Source organism: Eriocheir sinensis, chromosome 13 (assembly GCF_024679095.1).
Source record: "Eriocheir sinensis breed Jianghai 21 chromosome 13, ASM2467909v1, whole genome shotgun sequence".
Classification (NCBI taxonomy): Eukaryota; Metazoa; Arthropoda; class Malacostraca; order Decapoda; family Varunidae; genus Eriocheir; species Eriocheir sinensis.
In genome coordinates, this window is record NC_066521.1 from 4,785,438 (window position 1) to 4,804,297 (window position 18,860).

The 18,860-nt window shown below is 39.1% G+C and overlaps 1 protein-coding gene across 1 annotated transcript; it reads right to left on the minus strand.

The window, feature by feature from the left end:
- Positions 1 to 891: 891 nt before the first annotated feature.
- Positions 892 to 15,511, minus strand: LOC126997908 (sodium-coupled monocarboxylate transporter 2-like). Its single transcript, XM_050859120.1, has 3 exons — positions 15,338 to 15,511; positions 15,085 to 15,197; positions 892 to 3,607 (listed from the first exon to the last, which is right to left on the minus strand). The coding sequence occupies exons 1-3, from the start codon at positions 15,394 to 15,396 to the stop codon at positions 3,474 to 3,476; spliced, it is 306 nt and encodes a 101-aa protein (XP_050715077.1). The 5' UTR covers positions 15,397 to 15,511; the 3' UTR covers positions 892 to 3,473.
- Positions 15,512 to 18,860: the final 3,349 nt, after the last annotated feature.

An 18,860-nucleotide genomic window follows, 5' to 3' on the forward strand; every position in this document is an offset into this window, starting at 1 on the left:
TTTTATTTTCTACTTATTGAAATTTCTTTCAGAGAGAGGTGAAGGCACAATCAATTTCTCTTCTTTCTCTTGCTTAATGTAAACGGATGAAATTTTTGTACACTTCATTTCATCTTTAATTTAAACACCTTGCACTGTTTCTTGTGGGCATAAAGGAAAGGGTTTCAAATATATCCTTTTCTTCTCTACTTCCAGACAATATTCTTCGTTTCCAGACAATCTCTTTCTCTTTCTCGTGCTTACCGTAAGGTGGTGGTATTTTTGCAAGCTTCAGTTTCTGCATCTGCAAAACACTTTGCATTGGTTCTCGTGCATCAGAGGTACGGGGTTTCAAATGTTTCCTTTTCTTCTTCACTTACCAAAAAATTGCTTCCAGGCAGAGGTGAATACACTTCAACATTTCATGGCCTTGACATTTGAGATAACTGCTGCAATGCGGGATGACCAGCACTTTCCTTTCTTATATATTTTTGTAATACTAAAAATAATGAATCAATGAATCTTTTCCATGTCGATTGAAATTGTATTGAAAATGAGCTGAAGAATCTTCCTTTGATGTTTATTATTTTTCCGCCTGCTCAAAATCAGTGGGAAGGCATTTAGCAATTATATAGGTTTCCTCTGCTGTAGAAAAAAAGAAAAAAAAAAAAACAATGCATTTTACTTTTAATATCTCTTTTAAAACTTCTTTGAGAAAGGAGTGAAGGCACATTCTCGTTTCTTACCCACCAAGGGAATGAACTTTAATACACCCATACTTCTCCGTGTCTAGGGCCGTATTTCAGTGGTGAGGGGTTGATGAGATAAAAGCACCTCCCAATTATTAGTTGAAGGTCATATATATATATATATATATATATATATATATATATATATATATATATATATATATATATATATATATATATATATATATATATATATATATATGGTCTGTCAGTGATGTTTATGTATTAAACTGTTCCAGATAAGCAGGACTCACCACGGCGTTGAACCCCGTCAAAATAATTCCTAGATACTGCGCAAGTCTCTCGGCCGTCCTCCAAGCTGCCCAATTCTAACGCCAGATTTTTTTTAAACGTCGTACTAGTATTTGTCAACAGTTATATTATGTGGCTAATTTGGATTATCACTTCCATTTTTGGGAGTTAACTCGAAGTATTGAATTTTCACAAAGTACATATTACAAACTCACTCGTAAAAGTGAAAAAAAAAAAAAACTAAGCACGCCTTGAAAACATATTAAAAGGAACAAATCAGCCACATCGTTGTTATAGTCCAACTCAGTTATGAAGTCAGTTGGGCGGAGCCCACTCGGGGAGTTCCCTGGCCATAGCGCTGCCAAATCTTATTATATTTATATATACAGAATATTTTATACGCTATTTCAAATTGTACGTAGGTACCATATGAGGGAGATAGTGATGTTTAGGGGTGATGCGGCAGCGCTGTTGAGAAGTTCGAGCCCCACCAAATCTGACTTCATATTTGTATCGGACTCTAGTGAAGACTAGAACGGCGTTTAAAAAATCAGGCTTTTGATGTCACTTATTACCAACTCTAAGCGACATTAACAACTTTAAGATCTAAAAGTTGTCTCCCCTTCGTTGCATTCCACATGCTTCACTTTCACTTATATACTCTTCTTGGCATACTTGCGCAATATTATTTTTTTTTACAGTAGAGGAAACGGTTCAAGGGCAAAAAAAAAATAAAGTAAACAATAATAAAAAAAAGCCCGCTACTCACTGCTCATACAAGAGGAGTGGCCGAAAGATAGGTAAAATCTCGGGAGGAGAGGTGTCCTGATACCCTACTCTTGAAAGAGTTCAAGTCGTAGGCAGCAGAAAATACAGATGAAGGAAGATTGTTTCAGAGTTTACCAGGGTGAGGGATGAAAGAGTGAAAATGCTGGTTAACTCGTGCGTAAGGGATTTGGACAGTAAAGAGATGAGCTAGAGTAGAAAGTCGTGTGCGGCGACGCCGCAGGAGGGGGGGAGGCATGTAGTTAGCAAGTTCAGAAGAGCAGACAGCGTGAAAATATTGATAGAAGATAGAGAGGACACATGGCGGTGGTATTTTAGAGGTAGAAGTCTATCAGTAAGAGAAGGAGAGCTAATGAGACGAAGAGCCTTAGACTCCACTCTGTCCAACACAACTGTGTGAGTGGAGCCCCCCTACACGTGAGATGCATACTCCATACGAGGGCGGACAAGGCCCCTGTATATGGATAGCAACTTTGCGGGGAAGAAGAACTGGCGGAGACGATACAGAACGCCCAACCTCGAGGAAGCTGATTTAGTGAGAGAGGAGATTTGAAGTTTCCAGTTAAAATTTTGAGTTAAGGATAGACCGAGGATCTTTAGTGTTGAAGACGGTGACAGCTGAGTGTTGTTGAAGAATAGGGAAGATTGTGTCGAGTCGATAGGTGGAGAAATTGGGTTTTTGACGCATTGAAGGACACAAGGTTCCTTTTACCCCAATCGGAAATCATAGCAAGGTCTGAGATTAAGCATTCTGCAGCCTCCAGTCTGGAGTCATGTACATAACTCCTGTAGAGAGGGTCTTCTGTTGAAAGAAGTTGAATAATGCAGAGTGGAGTCGTCAGCGTATGAGTGGATAGGACAGTTTGTTATGGAAAGAAAATAATTGATGAAGAACAGGAAGAGAGTGAGTGATACGACAGAGCCCTGTGGGACACCACTGTCGATAGGTTTAGGGGAAGAACAGTGACCATCTACCACAGCAAAGATAGAACGACTGGAAAGGAAAATGGAGATAAAGGAACAGAGAGGGATAGAATGCCAAAGAGGGCAGTTTAGAAAGCAAAGAGTTGTGCCAGATTCTATCGAAGGCTTTCGCTATGTCTAGGGGGAGGACCAATAATCAATTAAGAGAGTAAGAAGATCGCCAGTAGAACACCCCTTGCGGAACCCATACCGGCGATCAGATAGAAGGTCAGAAGTGAAAAGGTACTTTTGAATCTTTTGGTTAAGGATTGATTCAAAAGCTTTAGATAGACAGAAAGTAAAGCTATAGGGAGGTAGTTTGAGGGATTGGAACGGTCACCCTTCTTAGGCACAGGCTGTATGAAGGCGTACTTCCAGCAGGAAGGAAAGGTAGATGTTGACAGGCAGAGGCGAAAGAGTTTGACCAGGCAGGGTGTCAGCACGGAGGCACAGTTTTTAAATATAACTAGCAGAGAAAATTAATATGCTCCAAGTAACTAATGACTCATAAAAGTGGTTCATAGGAGTGAACTTATAATGCAGACCTATGTTCATTAAAAAATAGGCAAATATGAAGACGATCAGATGAGGTACTTGTGAACTCAGTTCTTCTGCTTCAAACAAATAAACTTTGTCGAAATTATGGTTACCATCCTTTTCTCTTTTTTCTCCATTGTGTGCAAGATCAAAGTGGACGGCACTCAGCAATCTTGGTATCTAGCACACTTAGTTGTCCCACGGCGGTCAAAACTTCGTCGATATCTTGTTGTCGTAGGAGTGGGCCTTGACGCGCTTCTCCAGCTCCTCAGGTTTCGGAACGGCCCAGCGAACCCACGGATGAACCATCAAGGGATCCACGCGGTGGCCTCGGGACTTGCCTGAATCACAAACATACGCAGGTGAATAGATAAAGAGGTACATAGGTATACTCATAGATGACTAGAAAGATTGGAATAGATATACATGTACATATATACATAAATGAATAGATTCATAGGTGGATGGAGATTGCAGATACAAAGGTAGATGAGTATAGTTAGGTACTACACAAGGAAACGGACACTTAGACAGACATATATATAACTACTATCCATATCAGAACCTATGACATACCGTTTTTCGCAAATATCTTTCAAACGAAGACTCGGATCAGCATGGGGCTTTGGCAAAGATTGTTTCACACACTCCGCTAATTTTTGACGCTATTGTGCAATGCCAGATGCGGTTAATTATGGCGTTTACTCTTGACTGTGATGGCAAAACCTGCGTGAGCCACTTACACATTCGAACAGGTGAGGCGTGACGTATTTGTGACGTGTATCCACCACCTACCTCCACCCCTGGCTTCCCCTACTCCCATCCCTCCCTTTCCCTCACTCCTGCCCTCCTCCTTCTCCCCCGCACTCTCTGCCCCCGCCATCTTTCTGCCCCATACCTCCCCCCTCCCCCGCCCCACCTCTCTCTCTCTCTCTCTCTCTCTCTCTCTCTCTCTCTCTCTCTCTCTCTCTCTCTCTCTCTCTCTCTCTCTCTCTCTCTCACTTGCGCTGTACACGAGATGTGAATCCATGCACACGTATGACTTGAATTAATGGCAGATAAATATAAATTAGATGCCGTCTGCATCAGCATCAACAGTGATGACGAGGATGACCTGTTTGTCGATGGTGATGAATATTAAAGTAACATGTGGTCAGTTATTTACATTACTAATCCACGCATCATATCCTCGCTGACTATTTTTGTGTGCTATGACCTTTTAACATATCTACATGAACCCATATCGTATGGCAGTCTTTTCCTAATATCAGAATAAAATATTCATATATTTCTCCAATTTTGTTTCGCGATTTTACTCTGCAATGAATTCCCGCTTCAATTCCACCCCTATTCCTTTCCGTCTCTTAAGCGATTTCCTATAAATGATCAAGCGTCAGCTACGTGCTTCATGCCATCATACGCTCAACGTAACCAATGGGAAGGAGGGTTATATACTCGTACAACTTTCAATGGGTGAACAATTGCCAAACAAACCTCATACAGCACTTAACCAACATTCAGTTACGCTGGAGCAGGAATTAAGGTCGTGTGCATAAAACACCCTACCATACTTAGCATATACTTTCGAGTTATCCGCCATTATAGACAAGTCATGTGTGTGCAACGCTTCACATCGCATGTACACCAAGAGAGAGAGAGAGAGAGAGAGAGAGAGAGAGAGAGAGAGAGTGGGGGGGGGGGGGGTTATGAGGGAGAAAGCTGGCGCGGGGAGAGAGTGCGGGGGAGAAGGAGGAGGGCAGGAGTGAGGGAAAGGGAGGGATGGGAGTAGGGGAAGCCAGGGGTGGAGATAGGGGGTGGATAAACGTCACAAATACGTCACGCCTCACCTGTTCGAATGTGTAAGTGGCTCACGCAGGTTTTGTCATCACAGTCAAGAGTAAACGCCATAATTAACCGCATCTGGCATTGCACAATAGCGTCAAAAATTAGCGGAGTGTGTGAAACAATCTGTGCCAAAGCCCCATGCTGATCCGAGTCTTCGTTTGAAAGATATTTGCGAAAAACGGTATGTCATGGGCTCTGATATGGATAGTAAATATATATATATATATAAATATATATATATATATATATATATATATATATATATATATATATATATATATATATATATATATATATGCATATGTATCTATCTATCTATTTATCGATATATATATATATATATATATATATATATATATATATATATATATATATATATATATATATATATATATATATATATATATATATATATATATATATATATATATATATATATATATATATATATATATATATATATATATATATATATATATATATATATATATATATATATATATATATATATATATATATATATATATATATATATATATATATATATATATATATATATATATATATATATATATATATATATATATATATATATATATATATATATATATATATATATATATATATATATATATATATATATATATATATATATATATATATATATATATATATATATATATATATATATATATATATATATATATATATATATATATATATATATATATATATATACATATATATAAGAGAGAGAGAGAGAGAGAGAGAGAGAGAGAGAGAGAGAGAGAGAGAGAGAGAGAGAGAGAGAGAGAGAGAGAGAGAGAGAGAGAGAGAGAGAGAGAGAGAGAGAGAGAGAGATAGAGAGAGAGAAGAAGAAGAAGAAGAAGAAGAAGAAGAAGGAGAAGAAGAAGTAGAAAAAGAAGAAAAAGAAGAAGACGGAAAATAATAATAATAATAAAAAGAAAAAAGAAAAGAAGAATAAAAATAATAAAAAAGAAGCAGAAAAAGAGGTGAAGAAGAAGAAGAAGAAGTCGAAGAATAAAGGCGGGAAAGAGTATAAAGATAATAAGAAAAAATAAATAAAAAGGAAAAGAGGAACAATAAAAATACAAACAAGAAATATGAGAAGACGAAGAGGGACGATAGAAAAAAGAAGCAGAGCAAGACCATGAGGAAGATAACATCAACAATACTAAAAACATAATACACATCCACTACCACCACCACCAACATCACCATCAACACTAACAATATTGTGGGTCTGTAGCTGCGAGAACATAGTGGTCCGCGGCTCTCTAAGTGCCGACTCATTGCAATACCAGGAAGGAGCGGGTAAAAATGCGGTCTAGAGCACACACACACACACACACACACATGGTTGCTTCCTTTCCTCTTTCCTCCTCCCCCTCCCAACTGCCCTACCTTCTTTCTTCCTCTCTCTCTCTCTCTCTCTCTCTCTCTCTCTCTCTCTCTCTCTCTCTCTCTCTCTCTCTTTCCACCTCTTCGTCCTTATAATCGTCCTACTCTCTCTTTTGCCACCACTCTCTCTCCTTTTTCAGTTACATAAACAACAGAAAGGCGATCAGAAGTGGAATTGGACCTAACAAATAGTAACGGTGCACCAGTGACTGACAGCCAACACGTTGCAAACCTATTAAACAATTCATTTTCCTCGGTGTTTAATACTAACAGTCATTTTACCACTACCACCAACACCAGTACTAATGTAAATCTTGAGCATGCATTGCCTAACTTTGAATTAACAACCGATGAAGTCCTTAAAGCTCTCCAATCACTTAAAACAAATAAAAATCCCGGACCCGACAAAATATATCTTATACTGCTTAAAGAAACAAAGAGCGAAATACTTTCCACCCTCACAACCGTATTCAGTATGTCCTTGCGACAAGGAGTCGTCCCTTCGGATTGCAAAAAGGCTAACGTGACACCGATTTTTAAAAAAGGAGACAAAAAAATACCAGGTAATAACAGGCCCATTAGTCTAACTTCAGTTGTAGGTAAGCTACTTGAGAGCATAATTAGAGACAAAATTGTGAGCTACCTTGAAAGCTACTCATTAATTGGGGATTAACAACATGGCTTCCGTAGCAAAAGATCCTGCCTGTCAAACCTATTGACCTTTTAAAACGACCTCTTCTCAGTTTATGACGTAACCAAATCGTTGGACATAGTCTATCTTGATTTCCAGAAAGCGTTTGATAAAGTCCCGCATCGTAAATTACTTTATAAATTAAAGCAAATAGATATTGACGGACAAGTTCACCAATGGATCGCGAGTTGGTTGAGCAACAGACAACAAAGAGTAGTGATTGACGGATTTAACTCAGAGTGGGCGCCGGTCAATAGTGGCGTCCCTCAGGGCTCGGTTCTTGGCCCAGTGCTCTTCATTATTTACATCAACGATGTGGATGTTGGACTCAATAATCTCATTAATAAATTTGCAGATGACACAAAGATTGGTAACTCAGTTCTCACTGACGAAGGCAGGCAAAGCCTTGAAGAGGATTTGCACAAAATTTCAGCTTGGTTCGATAGATGGGTGATGCCCTTTAAAGTAGAAAAGTAACAGGTCCTTCAAGTTAGAACAAGAAATAAGAAGTTCGATTACGAAATGCATGGCGTTAAACTCAAAAGCGTTCAATGAGTTAAGGACCTGGGGGTCAAAATCATGTCAAACCTCAAATTCTCACAGCAATGCATCGATGCAGCAAATAAAGCGAACAGAATGTTGGGCTTCATTAAAAGAAACTCTATTCAAGAATAAAGATGTAATACTTCCGCTCTGCAATAGTTTAGTCAGACCCCACTTGGAATATGCGGTACAGTTTTGGTCTCCCCACCATGCAAAGGACATTGCTAAATTAGAAGGTGTTCAGCGTAGGGCAACAAAAATGATCCCTTCCTTGCCCAACAAATCCTACGAAGAAAGGGTTTCCACCCTTAACATGTTCTCTCTTGAGAAACTTCGCCTCCGAGGAAAACTGATCGAATGTTTTAAAATACTTAATGGTTTCACGAATGTAGACAGATCAAAATTGTTTATGATCGATGACACTTTGCGAAGGAGGTACAATGGCATAAAACTCAATTGTAGACAAGTAAATTCAGACTGGACCAAATTTTTCTTCACCAACGTTGTAGTGCGAGAATGGAATAAGCTCCCACCTTCAGTGGTTCAGTGTAACACGATTGACTCCTTTAAAAACAAGCTCGACCGTCACTTCCTTGAACTTGATATTAACGAGTTGAAATGCAAAGTTTTGGAGCCATCTGATTAATGTAGAATCACTTGTACTAGGTTTAAGGACAGACCACCTAGTCTGGACCATGGGGTCTGTGTGGTCTGATTTTCTATGTAAATCTATGTAAATCTCTCTCTCTCTCTCTCTCTCTCTCTCTCGTTTCATTGGGAGTTGCGTTGTGGTCATGGCGAGCCAGAATGAAGACACACACACACACACACACACACACACACACACACACACACACACACACACACACACACTGTACGTGATTGAAAATAGGTAATAAACGTTAGCATGTACATTTTTTTATGGGTTTCCTACACTAGCTAAAGTAGGAGTTACCAGCGTTGGAGCTAATTCATCGAAAACGTTAAAGAGATAAAGCAAATAAAGAGTAAGCAAATTTAATAAAACAAATAAAACAAAAGGGTGGTGGAAGGAAGAAAACAAAAAAATTGTTGAAAAAATGAGTGTTAATAAGAGATGAGAGAATAATAATGATAACAAAATGATAACAATGATGATGCTAATAAAACCAATAACCCTGACGGCAGCACCGCCGTCTCATCTATCTCTAAGGCTGAACTCTTCTCTCAAACTTTCTGTAAAAACTCCACTCTGGACGATCCTGGGCATATTCCTCCTACTTATCCCCCATCCGACTCCTTTATGCCTGTCATGAAGATTCTTATGAATGAAGTTTTCTATGCCCTCTCTGGCCTCAGCTCTCAGAAGGCTTATGGACCTGATGGAGTGCCTCCTATTGTCCTTAAAAACTGTGTTTCCATACTGGCACTCTGCCTTTGTCAAACTCTTTCGTCTCTGCCTTTCAACGTCTACCTTTCCTTCCTGCTAGAAGTATACGCCTTCACACAGCCTGTGCCTAAGAATGGTGACCATTCCAATCCCTCAAACTACCGCCCTATAGCTTTATTTTCCTGTCTATCTAAAGCTTTTGAATCAATCCTTAACCGGAAGATTCGAAAGCACCTTTCCACTTCTGACCTTCTATCTGATCGCCAGCATGGGTTCCGCAAGGGGCGTTCTACTTGCGATCTTAATTTCTTAACTGACTCTTGGTTATTCTCTCTTAGCCGTTTTGGTGAAACTTTCTCAGTTGTGCTAGACATATCGAAAGCTTTCGATAAGGTCTGGCACAGCTCTTTGCTTTCTAAACTTCCCTCTTTCGGATTCTATCCTTCTCTCTGTTCCTTTCTCTCCAGTTTCCTTTCCGGCCGTTCTATCTCTGCTTTCGTAGATGGTCACTGTTCTTCCCCTAAACCTATCAACAGTGGTGGTCCAGAGGGCTCTGTCCTATCACCCACCCTCTTCCTGTTATTCATCAATTATTTTCTTTTCATAACAAACTGTCCTATTCACTCATACACTGACGACTCCATTCTGCATTATTCAACTTCATTCAACAGAAGACCCTCTCAACAGGAATTACAAGACTCCAGACTGGAGGCTTGCTATCATTTCCAATTGGGGTAAAAGGAACCTTGTGTCCTTCATTGCCTCAAAAACCCAATTTCTTCACCTATCAACTCTACACAATCTTTCAAACACCTATCCCCTATTCTTCAACAACACTCAGCTGTCACCTTCGTCAACACTATACATCCTCGGTAAAGCCTTAATTCAAAATTTTAACTGGAAACTCCACATCTCCTCTCTCACTAAATCATCTTCCTCGAGGTTGGGCGTTCTGTATCGTCTCCGCCAGTTCTTCTCCCCCGCACAGTTGCTATCCATATACAGGGGCCTTGTCTGCCCTCGTATGAAGTATGCATCTCACGTGTGGGGGGCTCCACTCACACAGCTCTCTTGGACAGAGTGGAGTCTAAGGCTCTTCGTCTCATCAGCTATCCTCCTCTTACTGATAGTCTTCTACCTCTTATATTCCGCCGCCATGTTCTTTCTATCTTCTATCGATATTTTCACCCTGACTGCTTTTCCGAGCTGCCAACTCCCATGGCCTCGCCGCACGACTTTCTACTCAAGCTCATCCCTTTACTCTCCAAATTCCTTACGCACGAGTTAACCAGCATTTTCACTCTTTCATCCCTCACGCTGGTAAACTCTGGGGCAATCTTTCTTTATCTGTATTTCCTGCTGAACTCCTTCAAGAGGAGGGTATCAGGACACCTCTCCTCCCGAAATTGACCTATCTTTCGGCCATTCCTCTTGACTCTTTTTTAGGAGCAGTGTGTAGCGGGCTTTTTTTTTTTTAATATTGTTTCCTCTTTTTTGCCCTTGAACTGTTTCCTCAATTGTAAAAAATACCACAAATTGATTAGCTTCACTAAGAGCTACCTTACATCCTTTAGAATAGTGGTTCCCAATTTTTTTTCTGGTCGTTACTCACTTTTCATACATGATCCTGGTCCATGCTCCCCCTCCCCCCAACCATAACCCGTGACTACAGTGACTGTCCACAGTCCTACACTCATTAAGTCCATATAAAATTTTATTGATTCCGTTTGTTATTTTTCATTTGTTAAGTATTAATAAGAAAATTTGTATTTTGATTTTGCTGAATCTCATATAATTATTGAAATGCCCTCAGATTATGGCCCCCTACATTCTGCTTTATGGCCCCCCAGGAGGCCATGGCGCCCAGGAGGCCATGGCCCCCAGTTTGGGAATCACTGGAACTTCAACAATAAAGTATATACAGCGCCTGTGTGTGTGTAATTCACCTCTTGGTCTGCTGCGGGTCTCTCTCGAGACAGCCAACCATTTCCCTACGGAATGTGTGTGTGTGTGTGTGTAATTCACCTCTTGGTCTGTTGCGGGTCTCTCTCGAGACAGCCAACCATTCCCTTAAGGAATGTGTGTGTGTAATTCACCTCTTGGTCTATTGCTGGTCTCTCTCGAGACAGCCAACCATTCCCCTACGGAATGTGTGTGTGTGTGTGTATGTAATTCACCTCTTGGTCTGTTGTGGGTCTCTCTCGAGACAGCCAGCCGTTCCCCTACGGAAGAGCACAGAGCTCGTAGTGCCGATCTTTGGGTAGGACTGAGACCACTCACACACAACACACCGCGACAACGAGGTCACAACTCCTTGCCTGACGTCGCGTACCTACTCACTGCTAGGTGAACAGGGGCTACACGTGAAAGAAGATAAACCCAACTTATCTTCACCCGGTCGGGGAATTGAACCCCGGTCCTTCTTGTTGTGAGCCAGACGCTCTACCCCTGAGCTACCGGGCCGTGTGTGTGTGTGTGTGTGTGAATTCATAACATTGCATGTCAGTGTTATAGTTTATTGAATCTAACTTGAGCCTTTAGGCACGGCTCCACTGAGCCGCGCTACTGCCACATCACCCTATCACTCTCTCCTCAGGAAATATTAGTTTCCCCTTTTGATATAAACTTAGGCATATTTTCATAATGAATTGATAAAAAAAAACATTGCTATAGTCGCATCTCCCAGACCTGGCGGGCCTAAGCCTTCAAGGATGGACTCGCGAACCTGGCATCATTGCTTGGGTGATGGTGCTGCGCGCTCATTGGCCAATTCTTAACTTGTTCTAGCGAGCATAAAATTTACTTTGTATTGCAACCTAAACCCTTTTTGAGTTGTAAGGTAATAGATTGCACCGATAAAAACTAATGCATTAATATCTTTATTGATAAATATGTGCCTTTTGAACTATTGTAAATACAAATGAAACGACATTCATAACAAAACTAAGTCGGAGCTGCACGTAAACGCACAATGTCCAGCGGCTGAAGAGACTGTTAAATCTAAAAAAAAAATTAATACTTTTTACCACTACAAAATGCTAGGCTACAGTCTACACAATGTCATTCGTTAACACTAACTCATTTACTGTACTTGGTATATTTTTAGGCCTGGCTTAGTCATAATATGTAGTGATGCTACGGATTCCTAACGTAAACATTGGCATGAGGCAAGAAGTTTCTCATTTCTTTCATCATGCTGTCATTAATCCTGAAATATGTTTCTATTATTTGTGGGTAATAAATTAATAAATGGCCATAAGGAGGAGCGATTATAAGAATAACTACATTTATATACCAGTAGTGTTGATTTTAAGAGATAGCAGAGAGCGAGAGATGGTAGGCTTTGTCATGTTAAATGATATTGCCGCAGCTTAGATCTAGTAAACAGCAGCCCACAGTCTACTTACACACACAGTCAGCCAGCCGCGAGACATCTGTCAAAGTGAGTCCAGTTGGCGCAGTGACGTTACGCGCGCCGCTGCTGACCCACAGTTCTCTCTCTCTCTCTCTCTCTCTCTCTCTCTCTCTCTCTCTCTCTCTCTCTCTCTCTCTTCTTCTTCTACTTCTTCTTCTTCTTATCCTTTCTTTCTTATTTTTTTGTTGTTCATCTCGCTTCTTTTTGTTTCTTAATTTTCCTTTTACATTACTTTTTCCCTATTCTCCCTCTAGCTCTGTCTATCTATCAATCTATCTACTTATCCATCTATCTGTCCATCTATCTAATATTATATATATTTGAGAGAGAGAGAGAGAGAGAGAGAGAGAGAGAGAGAGAGAGAGAGAGAGAGAGAGAGGATTTAACGGGCTGGGTGGATGCTCTCGTGGTACATGTTTATGTTTTATTCGTTATATCTTGCCTCAGACACATGCCAGACAATTTTTGTTTGTACAATTAGACTCGGCAGTGAATGCAGAACTTTCGATACGCAGGGAAAAAAATAGCAATAACCAATTATAAAGACGTTTCGGTGAATTGAAGTGAAAGCTGTGTTCCGAAATGTTTATAACACTATATATTTATAATTATTTCCTGAGTAAGTATTTAAAGAAATACTGTTATAAATGATTACATTTCATAAAGGAATGTCTTCTGAACGGAATGCAGTTGTTAAATTGTAGGTAAAAGATAATGTAAGCGAACAACAGAAGTATTTACGAGAATGTGTCATCGTGCGGGGCAGGTGAGGTGAGTAGGAGCAAGGATTATAATAATACTATAAGGATAGCTCACTAAGCATTTGTTTTACCCACAATGCACCGCTGAAGACGTCACACATGTACACAAATGGTGCTGGGCGAAAAACTGGTTCACTTCACTGTGTTCTCACCACAGCGTGCTCAGTGAAAATGGTGATTTGTGCTGTAAATGGGTGTTACAGTGGCTCAACCTATATAATAAGGATAGCTTACTAAGCATTTTTTTTACCCACAATGCACCGCGTATGCAATCTGGTTCACTCTCTCCATATAAAGTGTATTGGGGGGCCATTACTTATTGATCTTGTCATTCATTCATAGTCAGATTTCGCGCTCTTTTTGGTTGCTGGGGATATGTGGTTGAATTGGGCAGCTGTTGAGTTGGCCAGTGGTGTGCAGTGGTGGAAATATTTGAGAAATATGTTATATGGGGGTTGCTGGGAAATGTTGCTGTCTGCCATGTAACGGTGTTTGCGTTTTCTGAAGTTTCATTAACGTTCGTTTTCTGCAACTTTGCAGGGGTAGCTAATCCTGTCATCAAAATAGTTAATATAGATTTATATTAATTGAAGTATTACTGTTGGATCAGGAAAATTATATCAAATGGATGATATAAATAATGTATAAAGGGGTCAATGTATAAGTAAGAATACACAAAGACTATACCAACTTCTATATTATCTATAACGATATTGATGACAGGATTGGTTACCCCTGTAAAATTGTAGAGGGTGGGTGTTGGTGAAATTTGAGAGAACGTAAGCGTCGATGTGTGGTGGACAGCAGTGTTTCTCGGTACCTTTTTCTAACATATTTCTCAAATAATTATGTTGCTCTGTACTGTTTACCAACTCAACAGCTGCCTAATTTGATTGCATATCCTTAGCAATCTAAAAAGCTCCAAATCTGACCATAAATATGAATGAATAAGGGTTTTCTAGTACATTTTATACCGTGAGAGCAGGGTGAGTGAACCAGATGACATACCGCAGTCATGACGTCATCGATGACGTCTCAGTGAGCTATCCTTATAGTATTATAATCCTTGAGTAGGAGTCTTGGCTCGTGTGACGTCACTACCCCCACCTCCCATGCACGGGCAAAGGGTAGTCCGGTCTGGCTGGCTGACTGTGTGTGTATGTAGACTGCAACAGCCAATGAGCAGCGCAGACACCGTCACTCAAGCAACGATGCCAAGCCCGCGAGTCCACCCCTGAAGGAAAATCTCCGCCAGCTCTCGTGGAACCGACTATAGTTAAAAAATCAATACGAAAACACGTCAAGGATAGGACGCATATATACTACATGCAGCATAAATCTTACCAGTAACCAGACTGATCATAGGTGCACTAATAACAGGGATATACTTTAGGTAAAAAGGGAAAAAGTAAAAAAAAAAAAAAAAAGATGAATAGGAATACCAATTTTAAGTAAAAGAGACACCCCACATTTAAAAAAAAAAAAACATTTCGACACGTCTGATTTTTTAAACGTCGTATAAGTCTGCATGGACAATATGAATGATATGTCCTTTTTGACCCGTTTTCAAGTCGTGCTTAATTGGTTTTGTTGATTTTTTATATCACTTTTTACGACTGAGTATTTAAAATTATCGACCTAGCGAAAATACTACCCTTCTAACTATCTCCGTCACAAAAAAATGTAATTAATAAGCCAAACTAGCCACATAACTTAATAAATACTAATGCGAAGTTTATAATATCTGCCGTTACCTGTGAAAAGCCTCTTACCTGTGAGCAGACTGACCAAGATACCGAAGACGAGGCCCACCAAGAGACCGATGACGCCCAGCTGCGTGTACGACACCCCCAAGAACTTCTCCGGGTAGTTCAAGTCCGCCACTCTGTCAGGGGTTGAAAGGGGAGTAATAGAAGGATTTGGTTACAGACCGTTACTATAAGGCTGATTTGGATACAGACGGTTATGAATAAGAGGATTTGGATATGTTAGAGTATTATTTCTCTCTCTCTCTCTCTCACTCACGTGACGGGGGGCGGGGGAGGGGGAGGGATGGTCAGGTTAGCAGGGCAGGCGTTGGTCATGGTTGGCAGGAGCTCCGGCCTGAGTCCAACGGCCGTGGCGCCAAAACTGAACCCCAACGCCACTCCAGTCCCGAGCAGCAGCGCCGTGCATGCCCCCTGTTATAGTAGTAGTAGTAGTAATAGTAGTAGTGGTGTTAGTGGTAGTGATAGTAGTGTTGGTAGTGGTAGTAGTAGTAGTAGCTACGTAGTAGCAGTATTAGCATAAGTAGTAGAAGTAGTAGTACTATTAGTATTAGTATTAGTAGTAGCAGAAGTAATAGTAGTAGTAATAGTAGTAGTAGTAGTAGTAGTACTAGCAATAGTAGTAGTAGAAATAGGTGCAAATAATAATAATAATAATAATAATAATAATAATAATAATAATAATAATAATAATAATAATAATAATAATAATAATAATAGTAGTAATAATAATAATAATAATAATAATAATAATAATAATAATAATAATAATAATAATAATAATAATAATAATAATAATAATAATAATAATAATAATAATAATAATAATAATAATAATAATAATAATAATAATAATAATAATAATAATAATAATAATAATAATAATAATAATAATAATAATAATAATAATAATAATAATAATAATAATAATAATAATAATAATAATAATAATAATAATAATAATAATAATAATAATAATAATAATAATAATAATAATAATAATAATAATAATAATAATAATAATAATAATAATAATAATAATAATAATAATAATAATAATAATAATAATAATAATAATAATAATAATAATAATAATAATAATAATAATAATAATAATAATAATAATAATAATAATAATAATAATAATAATGAGAAGAAGAAAAATAAGTAGAAAAGAGGTCGAAAAAGAAGAAGAAGAAGAAGAAGAAGAAGAAGAAAAGTAGTAGAATAAAAAGAAGAAGAAAAAGAAGAAGACGAAAAAGAAGAGGAAGAAGAAGAAGAAGAAGGAGGAAAAGAAGAAGAAAAAGAAGAAGAAGAAGAAGAAGAAGAAGAAGAAGAAGAAGAAGAAGAAGAAGAAAAAGAAGAAGACGAAAAAGAAGAGGAAGAAGAAGAAGAAGGAGGAGGAAAAGAAGAAGTAGAAGAAGAAGAAGAAAAAGAAGAAGAAGAAGAAGAAGAAGAAGAAGAAGAAGAAGAAGAAGAAGAAAAGGAAGAAAAAAAGAATATAAGAAGTTAAGAAAAGAAGACGAAGAAGATAAGACAAGAAGAAGAAATACATAAGAAAAGAAGATAAGAAATGAAGAAGGAAAATAAGAAGAGAAGGAAAAGAAGATGATAAGAAAAAGAAGCAGAAAAAATGAAGAAAAAACAACAAAGTAAAAGTAGCTCCATGAGTACCAACAGTCAAGAACCTTTAGTCGTCAAAACTATGTCACAAGTCATGCGGTTTTGATGACCTTTGAACCCGGACTCTCGTGAAAATCTAAATAGCCTCAAGTGAAGCCACGGGGGTAGCATAAGACAAGCAAAACCGGCTCCACGATAAACTAATTCCCTGCGCTAGTAACGGGCTGAGGCCGTCCAAGAGCCCCATCATGAAAACTGCCGTTACTAAAGGACCAACGAAAAGGAAAAAAAAAAAAAAAAAACCCACATAAGGCACTAAAGAGATTGTCAACATACACAGACATACATCTTTTACATCCCTACTTGCCTGCTCTGTCTCACACACACACACACACATACACACACAGATACACACACACACACACACACACACACACACACACACACACACACACACACACACACACACACACACACATTCAAAACATTAGTAAACAAAATTCAGCAAAGTTAAATACGTGTTCCAATACTTTTTTCTCTATAGTGATGTACGTGATGAACTGCCGTCTTGTCCTGTCTCTGTCTGTTGACCATCACCAATTCTTTTTTTTACTTCCGCCTTATCAAGCAAATACCTAGCCACTCCTCCTCCTCCTCCTCCTCCTCCTCCTCCTCCTCTTCCTCCTCCAGTGCCACACGATCGGCGGGATTAGGCGACACTCTGACAGCGTGGATCAAAGACTGGCTCACTGGAAGAAAACAACGAGTTGTACTCAACGGACAGGCCTCCGAGTGGCTCCCGGTCACAAGTGGAGTGCCACAGGGGTCAGTGCTGGGACCCATACTTTTCATCATATATATCAACGACCTAGAACTAGGATTAAAATCCAATCTTTCAAAATTTGCCGACGACACAAAGGTGGGTGGGAAGGCCCTCACGACAACAGACTGCGAAATTATCCAGAGAGACCGGGTCCAGATCACTCGGTGGTCAGAAAAATTGGTAAAGTAATGCATATCGGATCCCGAAACAGCAACCACACATACCACATGGGTGGCGAACCACTACATATAGTGCAAGAAGAAAGAGACCTCGGGGTCACCATCGGCAGTGACTTGAAACAAACAAAACACTGCAAGTGTATTTTGAATTTGTATTAGGTTATGACTATATCCACCTGTTTTACGTTTTCTCTACTGACTTGTTCCATTCAATCAAGAAGACTGGATGTATATGTTGTCCGTTCTCTCGATCCACTCTCTGTCGCTTATTTTGTATATATTTGTTTCATCTAAAATTACCCGCCGAATTTGAGCTCGATTGAGTTTAACTCGATCTAATCGTGATATTTACGTTTGTATATATATTTCATACAAATGACGCTCTTTCTCGGCGTTCATTATCGGTTCTGGACTTTCGCTTTCCTTTACACCCGGAGAATTAAAATGTATTTTCGTATAGTACGCAATAGAAATTAAGGTACAGTATATGTGGTTATTTGTATGTATCTTTTCCGCAGTGTTAAATTAACATCAGACATACTGGGTATAGCGTAGAGATATATACAAATTTAGACAGTTATTTTAGAGATCATACGAAAAATTTACGGATTAATTTCATGTGTGTTTGAACGTATGTTATCCAAGACAGTGACTTTGATAGTGCTTTGCAGGTTTTGGTCAGGTTAGTAAGTCTTCAGCAGTGTGCGATGAAACGACGCGATGAATATTGTATTAAGTCCTCACCAAAATTTTACATTATTTTATCACCATTTTGGCGTTTACCTGGCATGCCGACCTGGAATTACGAGGGTGCGGGTCATGTGTAGGTGTGGAAGGGAGGTCTGTGATACGTCTCCTCCGCTCTCCCTCCCCTCCGATCAATATATGCATATGAGAGATTTTTTAAACGAGGACATGACCACCACACACACACACACACCACACACTTTTGATACACACACTTTATTTATGTATTTTGTATATACACACACACACACACATTCACACACACACACACACACACATTTCACCATTGCTTCATTTTGTCATTATCTTACCACTACTGTCACACACACTGTTCGTATCTCACACACAGCCACCTGTTCATGTACCCTGCGGTGTGTGCAGGTGCGTGCAGTGCGTTCTGTCAGCACATT

Excerpts from the sequence above, each read along its gene's own strand:
- LOC126997908 (XM_050859120.1), bottom strand. The coding sequence starts at position 15,396 with ATGACCAACGCCTGCCCTGCTAACCTGACCATCCCTCCCCCTCCCCCG. Across the intron at positions 15,198-15,337 it reads CCTCCCCCGCCCCCCGTCAC|AGTGGCGGACTTGAACTACC; the intron begins GTGAGTGAGAGA and ends AACCCCTGACAG. Across the intron at positions 3,608-15,084 it reads CTTGGTCAGTCTGCTCACAG|GCAAGTCCCGAGGCCACCGC; the intron begins GTAAGAGGCTTT and ends TTTGTGATTCAG.